General features: G+C 46.8%; 1 protein-coding gene across 1 annotated transcript in view; it reads right to left on the bottom strand.

The window, feature by feature from the left end:
• The window catches only part of SLC6A2 (solute carrier family 6 member 2), a 444,356-nt gene that overhangs the window by 301,186 nt on the left and 117,916 nt on the right, over window positions 1-25,254 (bottom strand). Inside the window, exon 4 of the mRNA XM_068261624.1 lies at window positions 2,139-2,277. Within this exon, the coding sequence (XP_068117725.1) occupies window positions 2,139-2,277 (139 nt within the window). The remainder of the gene's footprint in view (window positions 1-2,138; window positions 2,278-25,254) is intronic.

The raw sequence follows: 25,254 nt of genomic DNA, 5'->3' as shown, positions 1-25,254 counted from the left end.
TTGATTGCATCTATTTTCCCCTCTAACCACCCCCTGAGACACCCATCAATCACCTCCTGTCACCCCCTAGCACTCCTATCCATCAGATCAGGCCCAATACAACGTGTCATCTAAAAGGCCACCCTGCTTATGACCGGTTCCACAAAATTCGCCCCCTCATAGACCACCTGTCATCAAAATTTCAGATGCTTATACCCCTGAACAGTCATTTTGAGACATTTGGTTTCCAGACTACTTACGGTTTTGGGCCCATAAAATGCCAGGGCGGTATAGGAACCCCACAAGTGACCCCATTTTAGAAAAAAGACACCCCAAGGTATTCTGTTAGGTGTATGACGAGTTCATAGAAGATTTTATTTTTTGTCAAAAGTTAGCGGAAATTTATTTTTATTGTTTTTTTCACAAAGTTTAATTTTTCACTAACTTGTGACAAAAAATAAAATCTTCTATGAACTCACCATACTCCTAACGGAATACCTTGGGGTGTCTTCTTTCTAAAATGGGGTCACTTGTGGGGTTCCTATACTGCCCTGGCATTTTAGGGGCCCTAAACCGTGAGGAGTAGTCTACAAAACAAATGCCTCAAAATGACCTGTGAATAGGACGTTGGGCCCCTTAGCGCACCTAGGCTGCAAAAAAGTGTCACACATGTGGTATCGCCGTACTCAGGAGAAGTAGTATAATGTGTTTTGTGGTGTATTTTTACACATACCCATGCTGGGTGGGAGAAATCTCTCTGTAAATGGACAATTGTGTGTAAAAAAAATCAAAAGATTGTCATTTACAGAGATATTTCTCCCACCCAGCATGGGTATGTGTAAAAATACACCCCAAAACACATTATACTACTTCTCCCGAGTACGGCGATACCACATGTGTGGCACTTTTTTGCACCCTAACTGTGCTAAGGGGCCCAAAGTCCAATGAGTACCTTTAGGATTTCACAGGTCATTTTGCGGCATTTGATTTCCAGACTACTCCTCATGGTTTAGGGCCCCTAAAATGCCAGGGCAGTATAGGAACCCCACACATGACCCCATTTTAGAAAGAAGACACCCCAAGGTATTCTGTTAGGACTATGGTGAGTTCATAGAAGATTTTATTTTTTGTCACAAGTTTTTCTATTTATAATAGAAAATAAATAGTTTTTCTATTTATAATATTATTAATGTGTACGTGATTTTAAGGCTATTTATTTTATTACAAATATATAAATGTTTAAGGCTATTTATTTTATTACAAATATATAAATTACTCTATGCATGTTATTTATAGTGAAGTATTTTAAGGATTAAATATATTATTGTTTATATGTGTGTAAGGGTGTTTGTGCAGTGGGGATGGTTAGGGTTAGGCACCACCAGGGGGATGGTTAGGGTTAGGCACCACCAGGGGGATGGTTACGGTTAGGCACCACCAGGGGAGATTTAGGGTTAGGCACCACCAGGGGGGTGGTTAGGGTTAGGCACCACCAGGGGGGTCTTAAGCAGCACCAGGGAGGTGGTTAGGGTTAGGCACCACCAGGGGGGTCTTAAGGTTAGGCACCGCCTGGGGGTAGTTAGGGTTAGGCACCACCAGGAGGGGCTAGGGGTTAGGGATAGGTACAGGGAGGGTTTTGTGTGAGAGTAGGGTTAGGTATAGTTACAGTACAATATACAGTATGTAATATACACAATTTATTAAATTATGTATATTTACACAAAGGGGGGTCTAGGGGTCAGGGATAGGGATAGATCTGTGTGAGCCTACAGTTAGGTAGAATTGCACTAAAATACTTGTAAAACCTACCATTTTCTATTACTATGCTTAACACAAGTGTAAATATAGTTTTTTGTTATAGACGCTATTTAATGTTTCATTTCAGAATTCGTTTGTTGTTATGGACGGTATTTTGCCATTTAATTTCCATTTATTCAACCTATTTAGCACTAAATTTTCATTTACAAGCTATTAAATGAAAAATATGGTTTTTACATTACAACTTATAATTTTGGCTATATCCTGTGCCCTTTTTTCCAGGAGCCCTTTTTTGATACACACTTTCTATAGTACTTGCATTATTTCCAAGTACTAAAAATATGTTCTGATAATTAAATAGGTTATATTTTCGTTTCTTTAATCTTGGTATATTCACTTACTTTGCCAGATGTCTTTACTCCTTTCCAAAGGCTGAAAAACAAGACTATGAGAACAGCAATCAAACAAAGTGTTAGCTGCCAACGTGGGAGTCCGAGGTCATGAATTCCTTTACTTTCATGCAGATGCAGAACTTCACGTCTATGGAAAAGTAAAAATATACAGTTGTGAGGATTCATTTCATAACAACTAACAATACTTAACTGAGCTTGCTTAGTCTGTGGCTTTTGCACTTTAGGTGGTCCAAATAACAGCATTAATAACAGGAGTTAGAAGAAATGTTATAGCCAAATTCATACCACCCAGTCCTCCTCATCATACACAGATTCTACCTCTCTGAAATTAAGCTCACCACATTAACACCTGAGTAATAGACATTCCTAGACTCGCCCATCATACTAGATGAAAAAAATATGGCTATTCATAGTTTCCCTAATATGAAAGTCGCTGGCTGAGATGGACTCTGTTGAACTGTATAAAGAATTTTAAGACTTCTTAGCTCCCCTCTTATTGCAAAGGTTTGAACACCTACAGTGCCAACATCAAAATTAATAGGGTAATAGGTAATAGGGTCATTCTTTCCCTGGATGCAGCCAAACCATTATAGGCCCTACGTATGCTTTGGTGGGAATTTTACCAAATGGGTAAAAATCAATTATATTGACCCCTCAGCTCATATTTGCACATCATTCATGGATCTCAGATACCTTTGAAATATAGAGAGGTTCAAGGCAGGGTGCCCCCTCTCCAGATAACTACATGGCTTTTACGATCTGTTCCTCAAATCATGCTGATGAGTTTAAAATCCATAACTTACTGAAGCATTAAACCGTTAGTATTTTAAGCTTGCTTAGTGAGGTCAGCATGGTGTAATGATGATTATGTGCAGACCTTATTTATTGACCTTGCATCTTTCGTTGTTTCTGACTGTTTATACATCATCAATTGACATGCTATATATGTAATTCATTTTCTGTTCAATAAGGATTATTGATTTGAAAAAGAAACATAATTTAAAAGAAAAGATCAGCATGTATGCTGATGATACCATAATATAATTGGCTAATTGTACCAGATTGTTTCAGACTGTTTTTTTTTTCATTAATTGAGGAAGCTGGATACTACTCAGGGACAGGGTTAGTTATAAATTAGTCCAAGTTCACTATTCTATGCTTGGGCTCCCCTATAAACTTATCTCAACCCCTTACATTTCTTTAAAGTAAACCAGAGCTGAATTAAATGCAAAAATCGATACTTACCCACGGCTTCCTCCAGCAGCATAAGCCCACCCGAGTCCCTCGCCATCCTCCCGCGGTCAGCCATTCAGCCGCGATCAGCCTTGGTAATAGGCTCAGTCGGGTTCAGTCTGGGTCTTCTGCGCATCTGCGGACCTCCCACACATGTGCAGTAGACCCGGACTAACACGACTGAGCCTATTACTAGGGCTGATCACAGATGAACGGCAGACCATGGGAGGACGGCGAGGGGCTCAGGTGGGCTTATGCTGCTGCAGTAAGACGTGGGTTAAGTATAGATTTTTGCATTTAGTTTAGCTCTGGTACACTTTAAGGCTTTAAATATCTAGGTTTATACGTTCAACAACAACCCACAAAATACCTGTAGACTAATATCTACCCTCTCTTAGACTTTCCCCAGAAGTTGCTTGTAGCCTGGACCACAATACTTTTTCTGGATGAATAAACTTGATTAAAATGGTCCTTGTCCCGAAAGTCCTCTATATGATTCATCCTTCTAACATATACAGCCCTAAAGGCACGTACACACGCCATACTGTAGCAAACAACGGGTCTGTCAGACCCTCCCGCTGGGTGGACGTTCTGCCGACAGTAGCACGTGTGTACACGCTGTCAGCAGACTGATAAGACTGTTTCTGACAGATACTCTGAGCGGATCTGTCAGAATCAGAAACAGTCTTATCAGTCTGCCGACAGCGTGTACACATGTGCTACTGTCGGCAGAACGTTCGCCCACCGGGAGGGTGTGACGGACCCGTCGTTTGCTACACATGTGTACACACCTTTATAGGTTTTTTTTTTGTTTTTGTTTTTTTTTTTGCCAACTTACTGTAGATCTATTGTTTTTAGCATAATTTGGAATAAAGCACAAGTTAAGTTTAACCACTTCCTTTTGCAAAACCCATCCATTCAGGGAGGGTTAGCTGTCAACTCATTTCACAAATACTATATATCTCACCAATTACAGCAAATTATAAACTGGTTTTTAACTCATGGATTTAACAATGTCCCATGATTAGGATACAATTAGACGAGTACACTGTGGAGAAGAGCAACAAGCACTCAGCACTTCAGCGAATTTCTTGAGGGTGCCTGCTTCTAATGTCATAAAATTCAAGTCTTACCCCCAACATCACTTGTATTGCGGCATGCACGGGTGGGCAAAAAGGACATGCAACCAGAATGAGTTTTGCAGAAAACACATGGCGATATACCTGTACACTGAGGAAAACTGGGCACTGTCACTTTAAACTTGCATTTATTCCCTCTTCATGCCAAAACACAATACAGACATATCATTCAAATAATGAACAGATCAAACCTGCAGTCGTGGTGAAGTTGGGGTGCTCAGGTTCGGGTGACCAGGGTGGTGAAAGGACGGCACAACAGCCGTTTCACACCAGACCGGTGCTTGCTCACGTGCTAGTGACACTAGCACGTGAGCAAGCGCCGGTCTGGCATGAAACGGCTGTTGTGCCGTCCTTTCACCCGAACCTGAGCACCCCAACTTCACCACGACTGCAGGTTTGATCTGTCCATATTTTGAATGATATGTCTGTATTGTGTTTTGGCATGAAGAGGGAATAAATGCAAGTTTAAAGTGACAGTGCCCAGTTTTCCTCGGTGTACAGTAGGATACAATTAGGATCCTTTTCTTGGTGCACCAGAATTAGATTCAATGGCATAGCAATAGGAGGTGCAGAGTTTGCGACTGCAGTGGGGCATTTGGGCTAGAGTGGCCCACTAGGGGCCTTCCCTTCCACAGTATTGGCTCTTTAAAGGTGCTATGTTGGTAATGATCATTTTTACAGTATATACCATAGTGGCAATCATTAACAAACTGTTTCCCTACTTTGCTTACACCTCTCATACTGTGCATTCCCTTGCCAGGTATTGTTGTACCATATGGATTGTTATGTGTCAAATGTTTGGAGGGCCCCATGTAAAACTTGCACTGGGGCACAAACCTCCTTAGCTACGCCACTGATTAAATCTATTTAACCTCTTCCTATTTCTGGATGTGCCTCGTATGTCCAGATCTGTGCCTCTCTGTGTTCCTGAATGTACGAGGTACATATGGTGCAAAATGCCACCGTTCGGGCACCCATAGCATGCACGTGCATGCCCTTGCACGTGTACATGTGCGTTCACACACACTCTTTTGATAATGAATGATTGCTGCTACCAGCAATCATTCACATTGTTAGGTGAAAAAAAAACATTTTTTTGTTTTTCATTTTTTTTAAAGGGAGCCCATTAAAAAAATAAAGTATTTTTTTTTTTAACCCCTACCAGACTTTAGAGATGGCCCGAACAGTTCAACCGTGAACGAGTGTGAAGTTTATGTCGGTTCAACCCGCCTCCTATACTACATTATTAGGGTCAACTTTGACCCTGTACATCACGGTCAGCAGGCACATTGTAGCCAATTAGGCTACACTCCCTCCTGAAGGACCTCCCCCTTATAAAAGGCAGGCAGCGTCAGGCATTGGACTCACTCGTGTGCCTGCAGTAATTAGAGAAGCGAGAGCTGCTGCAGAGAGAGCTATAGGGAAAGCTTAGTTAGGCTCTTGTAGGCTTGTTAGCTTGATCCTTGCTGATTCTTATTGCTAAAAAAGCACCTCTCAACAGCTCAGAGCTCTTTAAGAGCTAATCTTGTTCTTGTGATCTATTCTTTTTTTTTTTGTGGCACTCTTACATTATATACAGCCCTGTCAGTCAAGTCGCAGCTGGCCTTTGGCCCTCTAATACCTACTGTGCCACTGCCAGGCCCAGCACATTCAGTGACTACCTGTGTGTGTGACAGGCAGCTGCACATTTGTAATCCCATCCCAATCACTGCACCTGTTCACTGTTCAGTGCACCTACCTACCTACGTGAGTGCACGCATTGTTAATACCAGCAGTCATTGCACTTGTTCACGGTACATGTGTGTGTGACAGGTGCACTTCTGTAATACCCATCACTGCATATACCTACCTGTTGCTCAGTGTACCCACCTACCTACGTGAGCGCACACAGTGTGATAGTTAATACCAACAGTCACTGTACCTGTTCACGGTACTTGTGTGTCAGGTGCACATTTGTAATACCCATCACTGCATATACCTACCTGTTGTTCAGTGCACCCACCTACCTATGTGAGCGCACGCAGTGTGGTGTGATATTTAATACCACCAGTCACTGTACCTGTTCACGGTACATGTGTATGACAGGTGCACATTTGTAATACCCATCACTGCATATACCTACCTGTTGTTCAGTGCACCCACCTACCTACGTGAGCGCATGTAGTGTGATACACCACTCCATGCATACCCTTTAACTGCACCTGTGTGACTGCACATTGTATTAGTCAAGTCAAAGCATACCTTTCACTAAGCAAGATAATCCGCACACTCAAAGTGAACCGAGTTCAAAGTTTTAATAAAAAAATCGTAACACACGCCATTCCATAAACCAACGATTCGTTTCGGGGCCACGCAGGGTCCCCTTTGTCAAGGCAACAAAACACAGAATGGTGACAAAGGGGACCCTGCGTGGCCTCGAAATGAATCGTTGGTTTATGGAATGGCGTGTGTCACGATTTTTTGATTAAAACTTTGAACTCGGTTCACTTTGAGTGTGCGGATTATCTGGATTTCACTAAGCAAGTTACACCACCTCATATGTCTGAGTTAGGTGACACTATGGATGTAACGTGTGAGGAGGAGGTTGATGAAGTACCTGCTGTTGGCGCAGTTTACGAGGTGTCTGAGGCAAGCGAAGCTGGGCAGGATGTTTATGATGATGATGATGATGATGATACGGATGTCACGTGGGATCCTAAGAGACAAGATGACCAAGGGGACAGTTCAGAGGGGGAGTCAGAGAGGAGTAGGAGGAGATGAGTTCCTGAAAGAAGCAGGGGGAGCTCGTCGTCAGAAACAGCTGGTGGCAGTGTCCGGCGCCATGTATCGCCACCTATGTACAGCCAGCCAACATGTCCTTCAACGTCAGCTGCTGATGCCACCATAGTGCCATCACCCCAGGGGGGCTCAGCAGTTTGGAAATTTTTTTGTGTGTCTGCCTTAGATCAGACCAATGCCATCTGTGTCTTTGCCTCCAAAAATTGAGCCGTGGAAAGGCCAACAGCCGCGTAGGGACAACTGCCTTACGAAGGCACATGGAGAAAAGGCACAAACAGCAATGGGAAGAGCACCAAAGGAAAAGCAGCACACAAAAGAAAAGCCAACCTCCTTCTCCTCTTCCTCCTTCAGGTGCATCATCTTCAGCCTCTTTCTCCCTTGCACCTTCACAATCACAGCCACCCTCCACTCCACCTCTCACCTTGAGGGGTTCCTGCTCCTTTGCCCACAGCAGTCAGGTGTCCGTGAGGGAAATCTTTGAGTGGAAAAAGCCAATTTCTGCCAGTCACCCCCTTGCCCGGCGTCTGACAGCTGGCTTGGCGGAACTGTTAGCTCACCAGCTGGTACCATACCAGCTGGTGGACTCTGAGGCCTTCCGTAAATTTGTGGCCATTGGGACACCACAGTGGAAGATGCCAGGCCGCAATTAATCTCTAAAAAGGTGATATCCAAACTGTACCGTGAAGTTGAGAGTCAAGTGGTGTCTTCTCTGGCACACAGCGTTGGGTCAAGGGTCCACCTGACAATGGATGCTTGGTCTGCTAAGCACAGCCCCAGCTCCCCCGGGCCTATGTTGCATGCCAGGTACGGCGGTGTCACGCCATCTTAGACATGTCTTGCCTCAAAGCGGAGAGTCACACTGGACCAGCTCTCCTGGCTGCTCTTAACAAACAGGTGGATCAGTGGCTGACCCCGCACCAACTGGAGATCGGCAACGTGGTGTGTGACAATGGCAGCAATCTCATTTCCGCTTTGAATTTAAGAAAGCTGACATATGTACCCTGAATGGCACATGTGCGGAATCTCATAATTCAGAGATTTGTGTCGAAGTACCCAGGCTTACAGGACGTCCTGAAGCAGACCAGGAAGTTGTGTGGACATTTCAGGTGGTCTAACACGGCCATGGCACGCTTTGCCGATAATCAGCGGAGAAACAACTTGCCGGTGAGACCCATAATTTGTGATAGCCTGACTCGCTGGAATTCGACCCTCCTTATGTTCTCTTGCCTGCTACAACAGGAGAAAGCCGTCACCCAGTATCTCTACAACTACAGTAGAAGGACACACTCTGGGGAGATGGGGATGTTCTGGCCCTAGAAATGGACACTCATGCGAAATGCACAGTCAGGATGCCGGGGTTTGCAACTTTTTCAATAAACGCAAGTTTATTATCGCCAGTGGAGTGCCGACCTCGATTCTTTGTCACTCATGCGAAATGCCTGCAGGCTCATGCGGTCGTTTGAGGAGGTGACCAACCTGGTCGCAGTGAAGGTGCCATTAGCGACTTGATCCCACACGCTTTCTTCCTGGAGCGTGCTGTGTGTAGAGTGGTGGATCAAGCTGTGGAGGAGCGTGAACAGGAATAGGAACAGGAGGAAGAGTTGTGGGATCAATTCTCATCAGAACCAGATGTTTCCTCAACACCTGCGGCAGCACAGAGGGGGAGGAGGAGGAAGAGTCATGTGGGGAAGAGGAGTAGAGATGGCCCGAACCTCCGATTTTCGGTTTGCGAACTTCTGCAAAAGGTTTGGTTCGCGCGAACTTTCGCGAACTGCAATAGACTTCAATGGGGATGCGAACTTTGAAAACTAGAAACATTTAGGCTGGCCACAAAAGTGATGGAAAAGATGTTTCAAGGGGTCTAACACCTGGAGGGGGGCATGGATGAGTGGGATAGATGCCAAAAGTCCTGGGGAAAAATCTGGATTTGACGCAGAGCAGCGTTTTAAGGGCAGAAATCACATTGAATGCTAAATTGCAGGACTAAAGTGCTTTAGAACATCTTGCATGTGTATACATCAATCAGGGAGTGTAATTAGAGTACTGCTTCACACTGACACACCAAACTCACTGTGTAACGCACCGCAAACAGCTGTTTGCGTAGTGGCGGCCGTGCTGGACTGGGGCGCACCGTGGCGATAGCGGTTTTCAAGCCCATATGGTCGCTGGGCTGTGGTAGCTCAATGATAGAACAACAGTGACTGTCCAGCTGATCAAATTTGGTCAGTTCACAATGAAGCAACAACCTTATTATCTTCTTCTTCTATGTAGGTAGGCATAGGTAGGTGCCCCAATATAGGTAGGTAGGCATAGGTAGGTGCCTCAGTAGTTAGCTAGGCATAGGTAGGAGTCCCAGTATAGGTAGGTAGGCATAGGTAGGAGTCCCAGTATAGGTAGGTAGGCATAGGTAGGTGCCCCAGTATAGATAGTTAGGCAGAACATCAGGAGAACATTAGCTCTCAAAAGAGCTGTTGGGGGGTGCTATTTTAGCAATAACAATCAGCCAGGAGCTAGCTAACAAGCCTACAAGAGCCTAACTAATCTTTCCCTATGAGAGTCTGCCAGCAGCTGTCCCTTCACTAAGTAATGCAGGCACACGAGTGAGTGTAAAGCCTGGGGCTGCCTGCTTTTTATAAGGGGGGGGGAGTGACTCCAGGAGAGAGTGTAGCCTAATTGGCTGACTATGATGTAGAGGGTCAAAGTTGACCCTAATGGCACACTATGGGGGCAAACCGAACTTCCGCAAAAGTTCGCCTTCGCTGGCAAACGCGAACCACCGAAAGTTCAGGCCATCTCTAAAGAGGAGTCAGACTCGGATGATGAGGAAGGTGGGGTTTTTCTTTTTTGGAGGAGGAGGTGGCGCCAGAAGAAAAACCGCAGCAGGCGTCCCAGGGTGCTTGTGCTGCTCAACGTTCCCGTGGTATTGTACGTGGCTGGGGGGAGGAGGAGAACTTACCTGACGTCATTGAGGAAGAGCAAGAGGAGATGGATAGTACGTCTGGATCCAAATTTGTGCAGATGTTGTCTTTCATGCTGTCCAGCCTGTTGAGGGACCCCCGTATAAAAAAAACTCAAGGAGAATGAGCTGTACTGGGTGGCCATGCTACTAGACCCTCAGTATAGGCACAAAGTGGCGGAGAGGTTTCCAAATCACCAGAAGGCAGAAAGGATGCAGCACTTGCAGAACAAGCTGGCAACTATGCTTTACAAAGGGTGATGTCACAGCACAACGCAATAAAGGTATCACTGCCAGTAATCCTTCTCCCATGTCCACGCAGGCAAGGACAGGACACTACAGCGATCTCATGGTGATGTCGGACATGCGGACATTCTTTAGTCCAACGCCTCACCTTAGCGCTTCCGGATCCACCCTCCACCAATGTCTGGACTTGCAGGTAGCCGACTTTCTGGCCTTAAGTGTGGATGTAGACACTGTGAGCAGCAATGAACCCTTGGACTACTGGGTGCGCAGGCTTGACCTGTGACCAGAGCTGTCACAATTTGCCATCCAACTTCTGTCTTGCCCTGCCTCAAGCGTCCAGTCAGAAAGGACCTTCAGCACAGCTGGAGGCATTGTCACTGAGAAGAGAAGTCGCCTAAGTCACAAAAGTGTTCAATACCTCACCTTTATCAAAATGAATGAGGCATGGATCCCGGAGGGCTACTGCCCGCCCGAAGACTAAGTCAGTCCCTACACACAGCATGTTTGCCTGCATGCCGTGTGACTGCCTGCCCCATGACTAATTCGGACCCCACACAGCATCTCTGCCTGCAGGCCGCTTGACTGCCTTCTCTTAGTACTCTAATTACACTCCCTGATTGATGTATACACATGCAAAATGTCTTAAAGCACTTTACGTACTCATTTGGTCTGTCCACAATGAAGCAACAACCTTATTATCTTGGGTGTGCCCCACCATGAGACACTCATATAGCTGGCGGTCATTGCTTCATTGTGATACGCAAGCCCCTTCACCGCAGCAAGGCAATGATCATGAAGGGGAATTGGCACATATACATGCCTTTTGTTTTGTTTTTGCAGCTGCAGTGCAGCCAGAAAAATTAGGCAGGCATGTACAGGCACCAGGAAAATTAGTATATTCAGGAATCCGCCCGGAGTCCTGGACCCTGATGGTGCTGGCCTGGTGGGGGAGAAGGCAAGCGGCCTGCAGGCAGAGATGCTGTGTGGTACTGGGGAACAACTTAGTCTTGGGGCAGGCAGCCAGTCACACGGCGTGCAGGCAGAGATGCTGTGTGTGGGGACTGACTTAGTCTTCGGGCAGGCAGTAGCCCTCCGGGATCCATGCCTCATTCATTTTGATACAGGGGAGGTACTGAACACTTTTGTGACTTAGGCGACTTCTCTTCTCAGTGACAATGCCTCCAGCTGCGCTGAAGGTCCTTTCTGACAAGACGTTTGAGGCAGGGCAAGACAGAAGTTGGATGGCAAATTTGTGACAGCTCTGGCCACAGGTCAAGCCTGCGCACCCAGTAGTCCAAGGGTTCATCGCTGCTCACAGTGTCTACATCCACACTTAAGGCCAGGTAGTCGGCTACCTGCCAGTCCAGGCGTTGGTAGAGGGTGGATCCGGAAAGGCTAAAGCGAGGCGTTTGACTAAAGAATGTCCCCATGTCCGACATCACCATGGAGCTGGGGCTGCGTAGCTGGAGAGGAGATGGCAGCACCAGTAGAGTTTAAATGCCAATCAGCCAAGCAGGAGGACGACAGCGAAGAGGATGTAGCAGGAGGAGAGGAGGTGGCAGGAGGCCTGCCTGCAAGCTGTGAAGGTGTCACAAGTTGGTCCGCTGCACAGCCACGTACTCCCTGCTCGCCATCGGTCACCAGGTTGACCCAATGGGCTGTGTAAGTAATGTACCTGCCCTGACCGTGCTTGGCAGACCAGGCATCCATGGTTAGGTGGACCCTTGACCCAACGCTGTGTGCCAGAGATGTCACCACTTGCCTCTTAACTTCACGGTACAGTTTGGGTATCGCCTTTTTAGAGAAATAATTGCGGCCTGGTATCTTCCACTGCGGTGTCCCAATGGTCACGAATTTACGGAGGGCCTCAGAGTCCCCCAGCTTGAATGGTACCAGCTGGCGAGCTAACAATTCCGCCATGCCAGCTGTCAGACGCCGGGCAAGGGGGTGACTGGCAGAAATTGGATTCTTCTGCTCAAAGATTTTCTTCACAGAAACCTGGCTGCTGTGGGCAGAGGAGCAGGTTGCTCAAGGGCAGAGGCGAAGTGGAGGAGGGTGGCTGTGAAGGTGCAAGGGAGAAAGCGACTGAAGATGCTGCACCTGAAGGAGGAAGAGGAGAAGGAGGGTGGCTTTTCTTTTGTGTGCTGCTTTTGTTCATGTGCTCTTCTTATTGCAGTTTGAGCCTTTTCTCCATGTGCCTTTGTAAGGCAGTTGTCCCTACATGAGTGTTGGCCTTTCCACGGCCCAATTTTTGGAGGCAGAGAGAACAGGTGGCATTGCTCCGATCTGAGGCACACATTAAAAAATGTCCAAACTGCTGAGCCCCCTGGGGTGATGGCACTATGGTGGCATCACCAGCTGACGTTGAAGGGCATGTTGGCTGGCTGTACATAGGTGGCGATACGTTGGACACTGCCACCAGCTGTTTCTGACGACGAGCTCCCCCTGCTTCTTTCAGCAACTCATCTCCTCCTACTCCTCTCTGACTCCCCCTCTGAACTGTCCCCTTGTTCATCTCCTCTATTGGGAACATACATGGCATCCGTATCACCATCATCATCAAAATCATCCTGCCCAGCTTCGCTTTCCTCAGACACCTCCAAAACTGCACCAACAGCAGGTACTTTATCATCTTCACACGTTACGTCCATAGTGTCGCCGCCTAACTCAGACATATGAGGTGGTGTAACTTGCTTAGCGCCTTCATCTGGTTGTAACAATAGTGGCTGTGAATCAGTAAATTCCCCACCAATTAACTTCTTCAAAGTGTCAAATGCAACGGATATGGTGCTTGTAGTACCGCTGGTGGCTGCGGAAAATGAGGTTTTCTGTGTTAATGCCTTCTTCTGATCACTGCACTTTGGTCCAGGGCTGCATGAAATCACATCAACACGACCTCGCACAGACCTGCCGGGTCGCCTTCATCTGGGTCTGCCTCTACCACTACCTGTTTTGTCTATTTTGTCCATATCGGGGGGGGCGGGGGGGGATGAAGTGAAAGGTATGCATTGACTTGACTAATACAATGTGCAGTCACACAGGTGCAGTTAACAGGTATGCACGGAGTGGTATATCACACTGCGTGCACTCACGTAGGTAGGTGGGTGCACTGAACACAAAAGGTGGGTATATGCAGTGATGAGGTGGGTGCACTCAACACAACAGGTAGGTATATGCAGTGATGGGTATTACACTGTGCACCTGTCACACACAGACAGGTAGCACAGTGACACTGCATGCGCTCACGTAGTTAGGTGGGTGCACTGTGAACAACAGGTAGGTAGGTATATGCAGTAAGGGGTGTTACAATGTGCACCTGTCACACACAGACAGGTAGCAGACAGGCACAGTGACACTGCATGCGCTCACGTAGTTAGGTGGGTGTACTGTGAACAACAGGTAGGTAGGTATATGCAGTAATGGGTATTACAATGTGCACCTGTCACACACAGACAGGTAGCGGACAGGCACAGTGGCACTGCGTGCGCTCACGTAGGTAGGTAGGTGGGTGCACTGTGAACAACAGGTAGGTAGGTAATTGCAGTACTGGGTATAACAATGTGCACCTGTCACACATACAGGTAGTCACTGAATGTGCTGGGCCTGACAGTGGCACACACACAGTATGAATTATCAAGGCTGTCTATGCAACACAAGTGTCAGTGGGACACACAGAAGAAAAAATATCACAAGAACAAGATTAGCTCTCAAAGGAGCTGTTGTGGGGTGCTATTTTAGCAATAAGAATCAGCAAGGAGCAAGCTAACAAGCCTACAAGAGCCTAACTAATCTTTCCCTATGAGAGTCTGCAGCAGCAGCAGCAGCTGTCCCTTCTCTATTTACTGCAGGCACACAACCGAGTAAAATGGCCGGCGGTGCCTGCCTTTTATAAGGGGGGGAGTGGCTCCAGGAGGGAGTGTAGCCTGATTGGCTACAATGTGCCTGCTGACTGTGATGTAAACAGTCAAAGTTGACCCTAATGGTGCATTATGGGGGCAAACCGAACTTCCAGAAAAGTTTGCGGTTCTCTGTGAACGCAAACCGCTGGAAGTTCACTGGGTACCGTTCGCCGACGAACCGTTCAGGCCATCTCTATTAAGGAGACTTTCAAATCATAAGTACCTCTAATACTACTTCCCCATCTCCACTTATGGGGCACAGAGGTGGAGAAATGGACCTTGTCCCTCAACAGCGGAAGCAAGGGAGCCTTGCCATTTTCTTTTGCAAGGTATTCCCCTGTGTTGAAAGACATGTTCTGGAATAACTTGAATCTGCATGCTCTCTATCCTTCCTTACCATGCCATGTAAACAGCTTGCTTGGATAAAGGTCTGGGTGGAAGATTTTGACGGAAACATTTTTCCCTTTCTCATTATTGTAACCTTGAATGTAATAAGAATAAGCTCTCCTCACTCAAGCAAAGCAAAATTGGTTGAGGTGAGCAGCAAGGCACTAGAGGAAAGAAAAGACCATGCAGAGTAAAAAGGGTTGGGGAATCCCTACAGACCCTTTCAGAAAAGCATATAGTTCATATGACTCTGAACAGAAAACATGAGATATAAACTCAACACTAGAGATGGGCCGAATGGTTCGCCCGCGAACGGTTCCAGGCGAACTTTGGGTGGTTCGCGTTCACCGGCGAAGGTTAACTTTTGCGGAAGTTCGGTTCACCCCCATTATGCTCCATTAGGGTCAACTTTGACCCTCTACATCACAGTCAGTAGGCACATTGTCGCCAATCAGACTACACTCACTCCTGAAGCCCCCCCCCCTTATAAAAGGCAAAGTTCTCTGGCCATTTTACTCACTCATCTGTCTACAGTAATTAGTGAAGGGACAGCTGCTGACAGACTCTGCTAGGGAAAGCTTAGTTAGGCTCTTGTAGGTTTGTTAGCTTGCTCCTGGCTAATTGTTATTCCTTAAATTGCACCCCACAACAGCTTTCCCTTTCTACCTCCTCCTCCTCTGGAGGAGGATTTTGTCTTCCAGGGATTTGTAGGATGTCAAAAGCACGCTCACATACATTGGCCAGGAATCAAACCCAGGTCAACTGCCAGAGCAGGGACAAGGTCCTCCAGCACCCAAGGCTGAGACACCAAAGCGCGCCCCTCCATCCCTCCCACCTCAGCTGTCACACACAGATTGCTATTAGACTAAGAGGGCCACAGGGCTCACATCCTCCCCAACACCTTAATAGCTAGTTATCTGGCTTGCAGTCACTGCTATGTATCCCCTTTTCTTATTTCTTTCTGCTTCATACACAATTAGGAATGACAGCTGAATGAATTGTGCGCCCCCTCCTACACTGCGCCCTGAGGCTGGAGCCTCTCCAGCCTATGCCTCGGCCCGGCCCTGTCAACTGCTTGGAGGGCAGCTATGCTCACCACTATACCACCAACACTACAGGCTGAAGCCAGCCTAGCTGGCCTGGGAAGGATGAAAAGCTAGGTGGCCATGCAACCATTCCTACTAACCTAAAGCTTACTTGTGACTTACAACACATTGGCTTAAAGAGAAACTCCAACCAAGAATTGAACTTTATCCCAATCAGTAGCTGATACCCCCTTTTACATGAGAAATAGAATGATTTTCACAAACAGACCATCAGGGGGCGCTGTATGACTAATTTTGTGCTGAAACCCCTCCCACAAGAGGCTTTTGAATACCGCGGTACTCTGGGCAAACTGCCACAATGTAACAATGTTCACAGACAGGAAATGGCTGTTTAAAGCTGTCTGTAACAGCCAGAGCAGCTAGAAACAGCTACATAACTTGCCCACAGTAACAATGTCACCATGTAATACATGTCAGAATGTGAATCTGGGAGAGGAAAGATTTTACAATGAGCAAACACTGACTAAATCATTTATATATAATTATTGTAAAAATGAAGCACTTTTTTTATTAAATTATTTTCACTGGAGTTCCTCTTTAAGACTTTACCAAATCCAGTGCTCCAATATGGGGAAGCTTCTCTGTTTGGTGTCTTTTGTTTTGTTTTGTTTTTAAGTGTGGTGTCACAGTTCACTCATCTCTTCAACTACAAGAAAAGCCCAGGAGTAGTCTTAACTACCGTAATATCTATGTTGCGGCAGGGCCCTTATTACACTTTCTCTTACAGGGCTATGTGTAATGAATAGCGGAGACACCGCCGCGCGGGCAAGCGGCAGGGCGGCTTTCTCCGCGTTCCAGCCGGCGGCCTCTGCCGCGCAGCAACATGTCACTGGTTCGCCTGGTCCTTCTAGTGCACACAGATGGAGAGCTATGCGCGCGCGCGCCAGGCGACAGGACCTTTATGCTAGAAGAAGGGGAATCAGCTGATCATGCCGATCAGCTGATCCCAGCTAGGCTCCGGATTGGCTGAGTGGCTGGGGCGGCTCTGCGGAGCGCTGTAGGTATATATAGGACTTGCCTGTTAGTTGCAAGTTGTCTGCCGTTGCGAATGCTTATGTGTGAGCACACAGACCTCAGTCAGATCTTACAGTGTGTTAGAACCAGCCGGAGTTGGGAATTCACACTTAGTCAGATTCCGTTGATAGCCTCTATTGTATTATTGTATTGTGTATGTAATAGACTAGTTCCCAGGTGTTGAGACCAAGGACCTCACACCTAAGACTAGGATATTGCTGTATTGCTACTGTCATCTACTAGACTAGTTCCCAGGTGTTGAGACCAAGGACCTCACACCTAAGACTAGGAGATTGTTATATTGCTATTGTTTATACTAGACTAGTTTCCAGGTGTTGAGACCAAGGACCTCACACCTAAAACTAGGATTGAGAGATACTGTTACCCGTTATGATCTCTGGCTTTCCTGACCATTCTCCTGCTTACTGATTCGGTACCTTTGCCTATCTGTCTACCTGTTGCCGACTTTGCCTGTACCCAGATACCGAATCAGTCTTCTGTCTCTGTACCTTGTCTGCCCGTGTGTTGCCGACCTGGCCTGTCTGACTCTTCTGGCTGTCACTCATTCCTTGGGTGATCAGCCTTACTGTACTACTTGTGACACTAACTCTCCAGGTGTCCATTAGCTGCATGGTCCACCTGCTCCTCAGGAAGACCATCTTGTAGTTCAGTCAGTGGTCTCTACTCCATAGGAGTCCACTGGCTGCAGTACAGTCTGATTCCCAATCCATCAGGGAATCCTTGGCTGCAGCACAGTCAGTGGTCTCCTGCCCCTCAGGGGTCCACTGGCTGCAGTGCATTCCGATTCCCTGCTCTTCAGGGAATCCTTGGCTGCAGTAGTGTCTGTATCTCCCGCTCCTCGGGAGATAACCTTTCTTTACTGTTTCACCAAACACTCTACCACACTAGGGGCTCGATTCACAAAGCGGTGATAACTCAGTTATCACGCCTAAAAGACTTTAGGCGTGATAACCTTTGCACCAGCAAAGTTATCACCACTTTGTGCTCTAACTCGCGCGGAGTTTCCGCGCGTATGCGCGCGCGCAAAGTCCCATAGGGCTTAATGGGCACTTCGCGCGAAGCACGGTTCGCTGCGCGCATAGCGCTACGCGCTACGCGCGCAAAACTTTGCGCGCGGGAGTTCGCGCGAATTCCTTCAGATCACGCCTAAACTAAGTTTAGGCGTGATAAAGGGCTTTTCACAGGCGTGCAAAGTGTTTGCACCACTTTGTGAATCAGGCCCTAGGTGTCCTGTGTTAAGCTATACTAGTATTATTCGTGATTCTGCAGATCACTACATAATCAGGTATAGCATCTGTATTATTGGTGATACTGCAGATCACCAATAATCAGAGAAATCTGTGTTGCTGACACCAATCGTTAAACTATGGAAACCATTTTGCCCATGCGAGAAAAGCGAGGTGCAAAAATGAAATCATGCCTAGCAGAGGATGGTTTTGATCCATCAACCTCTGGGTTATGGGTCCAGCACACTTCCGCTGCGCCACTCTGCTTACGGTTGTATACAATCTTCAAGTTTAAGCAGGGTACATTAGTTGAAAAAGTTACACTATAATCTATGTTACAGCAAGGCCCTAATGACACTTTCTCTTAAGAGGCTATGGCCGCCGATTGGCCCGTGTGGTAAAGCAAAGTGTAAAAAATAAGGTACACCTAGCAGAGGATGGTTTCGATCCATCAACCTCTGAGTTATGGGCCCAGCACACTTCTGCTGCGCCACTCTGCAGTCTGTTTACATTTGTATACAATCTTCAAGTTTAAGAAGGGTACATTAGTTGAAATAGTTACACTACAATCTATGTTACAGCAAGGCCCTAATGACACTTTGGTTAGGCACCACTGGGGGTTTTAGGGTTAGGCTCCACCAGGGGAGATTTAGAGTTAGGCACCACCAGGGGGGTCTTAGGATTAGGCACCACCAGGGGAGTCTTAGGGTTAGGCACCACCAGGGAGGTCTTAGGGTTAGCCACCACCAGGGGGTCTTAGGGTTAGGCACCACCAGGGGGTCTTAGGGTTAGGCACCACCAGGGGGTCTTATGGTTAAGCACCACCAGGGGGGATATGGGGTTGGGCACTGTCAGGAATATACTGGGGTGCTTATGATGTAAGGATAATATTTTCATTTGCCTGTCTGACTGCTATGTACTGTACTTCAGATGCGTATGTATGGGTCATCATCTGGCTTTGGGGGAAGCTGTACTTGTCTGTGTGACAGTGTGGAATACAATTACCCTCAGTTCCTCGGAGAGCAGGGAGCTAATTAGAAGCCCTATTGTCCCATTATACCAATCAGGACATAGTCAGGGAACTTCAAAGACCTACATTTGCATCTAAAGAGGACTTCAGTGAATAATGCTTGGGGTAATAAGACAATGGCAGAAGTGAAGTGTGTTGAAGTCCTTGACACTTGAAACATTTACACTTCTGTTGAGGAAGTGAAGAACTGTAGGCTAAGTCAGGAAGAGTAGCTGCACCAAAAGTTGGCATGTGTGTTAAACACTATTTCATTATGAGGAAATTGAATTATTGCCTGGAGGTGCAAGCTATAACCTGTAAATTACATCTATTGGAAGTCTTTTCATGTATGTGGGCTATTGTACATTTTTCGCAGGTGGATGTTAGATCTCTGGAGATCCAATTATGACTGAGGATGTAATTAAATCTAGCTTCCCCCCGTCCACACAGGCTTACAGCCTCGAGGCGAATATTTCATTATAAAAACCAGGGGACATCTACCTCAAATCAGTTCTCTTCTGACGGTAGTGGCAGCCGGTCTCCTGGCCCAAGCTAGTGAACTCCTGGTCTAACCAGAATTGTGTCCGTCCACCAAAGTCCAAGGTTCTTCTATCTGGATTCCTGTATTTTTGGTAAGCAAATTGCTTGGTGTGTTATCTTTGTAACTTTTATCTTGTAACTATTTTTACTTTGTTTTTTGTAATCTTTTTGTATATATTAAGTTCTGCACTGTTCTATGTTTTTCTGGAATATTAAATTATTATTTAATAAGCTTGACTTCTGCTGTACTAAACTAACACTCATAGCCTAGAAGAGACTGAAGTGTAACCGTGTATAAGTTCATGCCTAATTGTACGCTTGAGCAACACTACCGTATGAAATTGTAATTGCATTGTGTGTGGGGGCGTTTGTCATACGTTGGCCTAAGCGCGCAGCTGACCCAACGTACGAACAACGCCAGTGCGAGTAGCGACAGCAGAGTGGCTAACAGTATCGTTCGGAACGACTGTTAGTGGGTCTTTGCTTCACGACAGTGTAAGATTGCAACTGTGTGTGTGTGTGGGTGCGTGGCGTTCCCGTATTTGGCCTAAGCGCAAAGCTGACCCAAATACGAAAACGCGGAGTGCGCGCTGAGGACTCGACAGCAGAGTGGAAGTGTCTAGCGAACCGCTAGTGGTGGCAGTGAGAGGTGTTCTGAGGGGTCCCAGCCTTGTTTTAGCTTGACTAAGGCTGCTTCCCCTCTCAGTCTGGTCAAACCCGCAGTCGGGAACCGTATACGCAGGCGTGCCGTGGGCCGGTTCCTGACATAATTGGCTGGCAGTGGTGGCATCGTTTGGTACATTAGTACGCAGTTTAGCTCGCTATTCTGAGTACTAAAGGTTGGAAGTTTGCTAGAAGCAACTAGCCTACAGAAGTCTACTCAGTGCAGAATCTATATACGTTTTTTTTTTGTTCAAAGATACACACTGGGTATTTGCTTTCCCTTCCCCCCTTTTTTTTCTTTTTCTTTTTTGCAACACGATGGCTCAGAAAGCATCCAGCTATGCAAGGCAAAATAAAGAGATGCTACTCCACCTGTGTGAGCACAAAGGCATCGAGACGGTGAGCGGCCAGACTAAGGAGCAGTTGGTTCGTGCCCTCGAGGAGCATGATGAGGCAGAGCAAGCCCGTGCTTCAACGTCAGTGGATGCAGCTTACGACACGCCAGAGGAGGAATCGCTCCCGCCACGGAATGCAAGTGGAGACGATGTCCTGGATGATCCGCCAAACAGGGAGACGCCATCTCTGGAAGCAGATCTACAGCTACTGAACTCGGCTGATCCTGAACTGCGCCTAAAGCTGATCCTACTGCACCGACAGGCAGAGGAGGGGAGAGCTGAACGGCAACATCAGCTGGAGCTGGCTAAACTTCAGCAGCAGAACCGGTCTGCTGGACCCGCAGAACGCGAAGGTGAGCGAGTCCACCGAATCCCCCTGGATAAGTTCCCCGCTATGGACAAGGACTCTGACATAGACACTTTCCTACAAGGGTTTGAAAGGACTTGTCGGCAGTATGGGGTGCCCCGTGAGCAGTGGGCAAGATACCTCACACCAGGGCTGAGAGGCAAGGCCCTGGAGGCATTTGTGAGTCTCCCCCAGGAGGAAGAAACAGACTTTGAGGCAATTAAGAAAGCCATCATTGCGCGATACCACCTCACGCCAGAGGTGTATCGCAAACGTTTCAGGACAGTGCAGCGAGGTCCTAATGACAGCTACCTGGATCATGCTTGCAACCTGCGCACTGCCTTCCAGCAGTGGCTAAAAGGACTGTCAGTTAAAACCTTGGATGCCCTGCAGGAGCTGATGATAAAAGACCAGTTCCTACACACCTGTCCTGTTGAGGTCCGGCTGTTTGTGCTGGATCGAGAACCAAAGACAGTGGATGAGGCTGCGGAAATGGCCGATGCCTACACCGCCCATAGAGCACCTGAGTCCCGGAGGACTACTACGCCCATCTGGAGAGGAGAACAGATGGCTAAACCTGTTTCACCCAGCACCCAGAGGATGCAAGCACCGCTGTCTCCTGGATTCAAGCGACCTGACACTCGGAAATGCTTTGTATGTGACAGGGTGGGTCATATCAGCACGACTTGCCCAGAGAGGAAGAGGGAGGCCCCAAAATCCAGTGAGGCCTCAAACCCCCGTGAAGTCCCAACTGCTCTGTGTGCTACCAGGAATGCCACTGGCTATGCAGAGAATCTGCAGCGTGTCACGGTTGGGGGTACAGTTGCCACTGGGCTGAGAGACACTGGAGCAGAAGTGACTCTCATACATCCCCAGCTTGTGAACCCAGAGCAGTACCTACCTGGGAAAATGATTGCGGTCAGAGGAATTGGGGGTGTCACCCCAGCAATACCCACCGCCTTGGTCCACCTGGATTGGGGGGCCAGCAGCGGATTGAAAGAAGTTGGGGTAACCGACAAAATCCCCACCAACGTTTTGCTGGGTACTGACCTGGGACGGTTAGTGGCCCGGTATGAGCCTGCTCCAAACCCTGTGGAGCCCGCCCACCCAGCAGAAGTTCGGGACTCTTGCAAGGTACTGTTTGATAATGCTGTGCAAGTGGGGAATGCTGACGAGGCCCCAGGGGCTATGGACTGTATGCTAGGAGCCAGCCCTAGTGAGTCTCCAGTGCCTAGGCCTGGAGTGGGACATGTTGATACAAAGAATGCAGAAATTGATAATGTCATTTGTGACGCACGGACTATCGAGGCGATCGATGCAAGAACTGTTGATGCTACTTGTGAAGTGCTGAGTAGCAATGTGTGTAATGATACAGATAATGTGGATGTTTTATGTGATGTCCCAAATGACAATATATGTAGGGCTGATAATGCTGATGTCATATGTGTTGTACTACATAATGCTGTGTGTCATGTGGACACTCCGTCAGCTGCAGGAGTAACCAGCGGCGCTCGCTGGGCTGCAGCAGGTGGACTGTCCACTGAAGGGGCAGATGGCACTAGGCCAGATCCTTCCCCTTCAGATGGTTTCCAGACCAAAGGTGATGTGGTTTATGATACGTGTAATGTGGACGCTCCCTCCGCTGCAGTGGTAACCCGCAGCGCTAGCGGGTCTACAGCACAGGGACTGTCCACTGAAGTGGCAAATGCTGCTGGGTCAGCCACATCTAATTCGGAACCTGGCCCTGAGGGCCCAGGACCCTCTCCGTCTGCAGCCTTCCTAGAATGTGTGACAGGCAGCACTGAGCTCTCTGGGGCTGTTCAATTTGACAGCAGCCTGGAAGAGCTCAGGGGGCTAGCCAGCAGGTCACCAGCTGGGAGGGGCGGGCTGAGAGGGTTCTGGGAAGTTATTCCCTCGGAGCTGTCCGAAGGGGAAGAGGCAGACCAGCAGATAATCGATCCCCAAAGGGACCAAGAGATAGCTCCTGCCACTATAGAGAAAGTGCGTGTAGCGACGGTTGGAACCCTCCCCCAGCTGCAGCACTGTCTCTATGGTCGCGAATTCACGGTTGTCACTGACCCTCATTCCCCTGGTTGGTTACGTCAGGTTGTCAGGGGCAATGACACATTGCAGCAACCTGACCTAGCTTTCCAGTCCTGTAGCTTGGAGCTAAGGAATTACCCCCCCAGGCCCGGCCGTCAGTGTCGGCTTTGGCAGGACGATTCGTTAGAATCATCTGCCGGCGCCATTTGGAAGAGGGGGCGTGTCAGGAATATACTGGGGTGCTTATGATGTAAGGATAATATTTTCATTTGCCTGTCTGACTGCTATGTACTGTACTTCAGATGCGTATGTATGGGTCATCATCTGGCTTTGGGGGAAGCTGTACTTGTCTGTGTGACAGTGTGGAATACAATTACCCCCAGTTCCTCGGAGAGCAGGGAGCTAATTAGAAGCCCTATTGTCCCATTATACCAATCAGGACATAGTCAGGGAACTTCAAAGACCTACATTTGCATCTAAAGAGGACTTCAGTGAATAATGCTTGGGGTAATAAGACAATGGCAGAAGTGAAGTGTGTTGAAGTCCTTGACACTTGAAACATTTACACTTCTGTTGAGGAAGTGAAGAACTGTAGGCTAAGTCAGGAAGAGTAGCTGCACCAAAAGTTGGCATGTGTGTTAAACACTATTTCATTGTGAGGAAATTGAATTATTGCCTGGAGGTGCAAGCTATAACCTGTAAATTACATCTATTGGAAGTCTTTTCATGTATGTGGGCTATTGTACATTTTTCGCAGGTGGATGTTAGATCTCTGGAGATCCAATTATGACTGAGGATGTAATTAAATCTAGCTTCCCCCCGTCCACACAGGCTTACAGCCTCGAGGCGAATATTTCATTATAAAAACCAGGGGACATCTACCTCAAATCAGTTCTCTTCTGACGGTAGTGGCAGCCGGTCTCCTGGCCCAAGCTAGTGAACTCCTGGTCTAACCAGAATTGTGTCCATCCACCAAAGTCCAAGGTTCTTCTATCTGGATTCCTGTATTTTTGGTAAGCAAATTGCTTGGTGTGTTATCTTTGTAACTTTTATCTTGTAACTATTTTTACTTTGTTTTTTTGTAATCTTTTTGTATATATTAAGTTCTGCACTGTTCTATGTTTTTCTGGAATATTAAATTATTATTTAATAAGCTTGACTTCTGCTGTACTAAACTAACACTCATAGCCTAGAAGAGACTGAAGTGTAACCGTGTATAAGTTCATGCCTAATTGTACGCTTGAGTAGTGATGCTCAAATACCCCTTTTTAAAATTCGAGTTTGGTCGAATTCGAATAGTAAATTATTCGAGGTCAGTCGAATATTCGAGTCGAATAATTTTTACTATTCGATTCGACCTCGGACTTCGAGCTCACTATTCGAGTCGGTATTCGAGCTAACTATTCGAGCTGACTATTCGAATTGGCCTTAAATAGCCTTCCAACACTTGTTTTGAGGGTGAATGATGCAAGAAACCTCTTTTTTTCCAAGTAACAACAGCAAGTGATTATGTGGGGATGTTCCTTTAAAAAAAAATGTGGAAAGAGAAGTTGTGTCCTTAATTTTGTTCAGTAGTGTTACTGTATATACTTGTTCTTCTTCTTCTTTATCTTTCTTCTTCTTCTTCTCGATCTTCTTCTTCTATATCTTCTTCTTCTTCTTCTTCTATATCTTCTTCTTCTTCTTCTATATTGTCTTCTTCTTCTTCTTCTTCTTCTTCTTCTTCTTCTTCTTCTTCTTCTTCTTCTTCTTCTTCTTCTTCTTCTTCTTCTTCTTCTTCTTCTTCTTCTTCTTCATCTTCTTCTTCATCTTCTTCTTCTTCTTCTTCTTCTTCTTCTTCTTCTTCTTCTTCTTCTTCTTCTTCTTCATCATCATCATCTTCTTCTTCATCTTCTTCTTCTTCTTCTTCTTCTTCTTCATCTTCTTCATCTTCTTCATCATCTTCTTCATCTTCTTCTTCTTCTTCTTCATCTTCTTCTTCTTCATCTTCTTCATCTTCTTCTTCTTTTTCATCTTCTTCTTCATCATCTTCTTCATCTTCTTCTTCATCTTCTTCTTCTTCTTCATCTTCATCTTCTCCTTCCTTTTCAATATCGTCTTCTT

The sequence above is a fragment of the Hyperolius riggenbachi genome, chromosome 11, assembly GCF_040937935.1.
Source record: "Hyperolius riggenbachi isolate aHypRig1 chromosome 11, aHypRig1.pri, whole genome shotgun sequence".
Classification (NCBI taxonomy): Eukaryota; Metazoa; Chordata; class Amphibia; order Anura; family Hyperoliidae; genus Hyperolius; species Hyperolius riggenbachi.
This window is presented reverse-complemented; position numbering and strand designations above follow the sequence as displayed.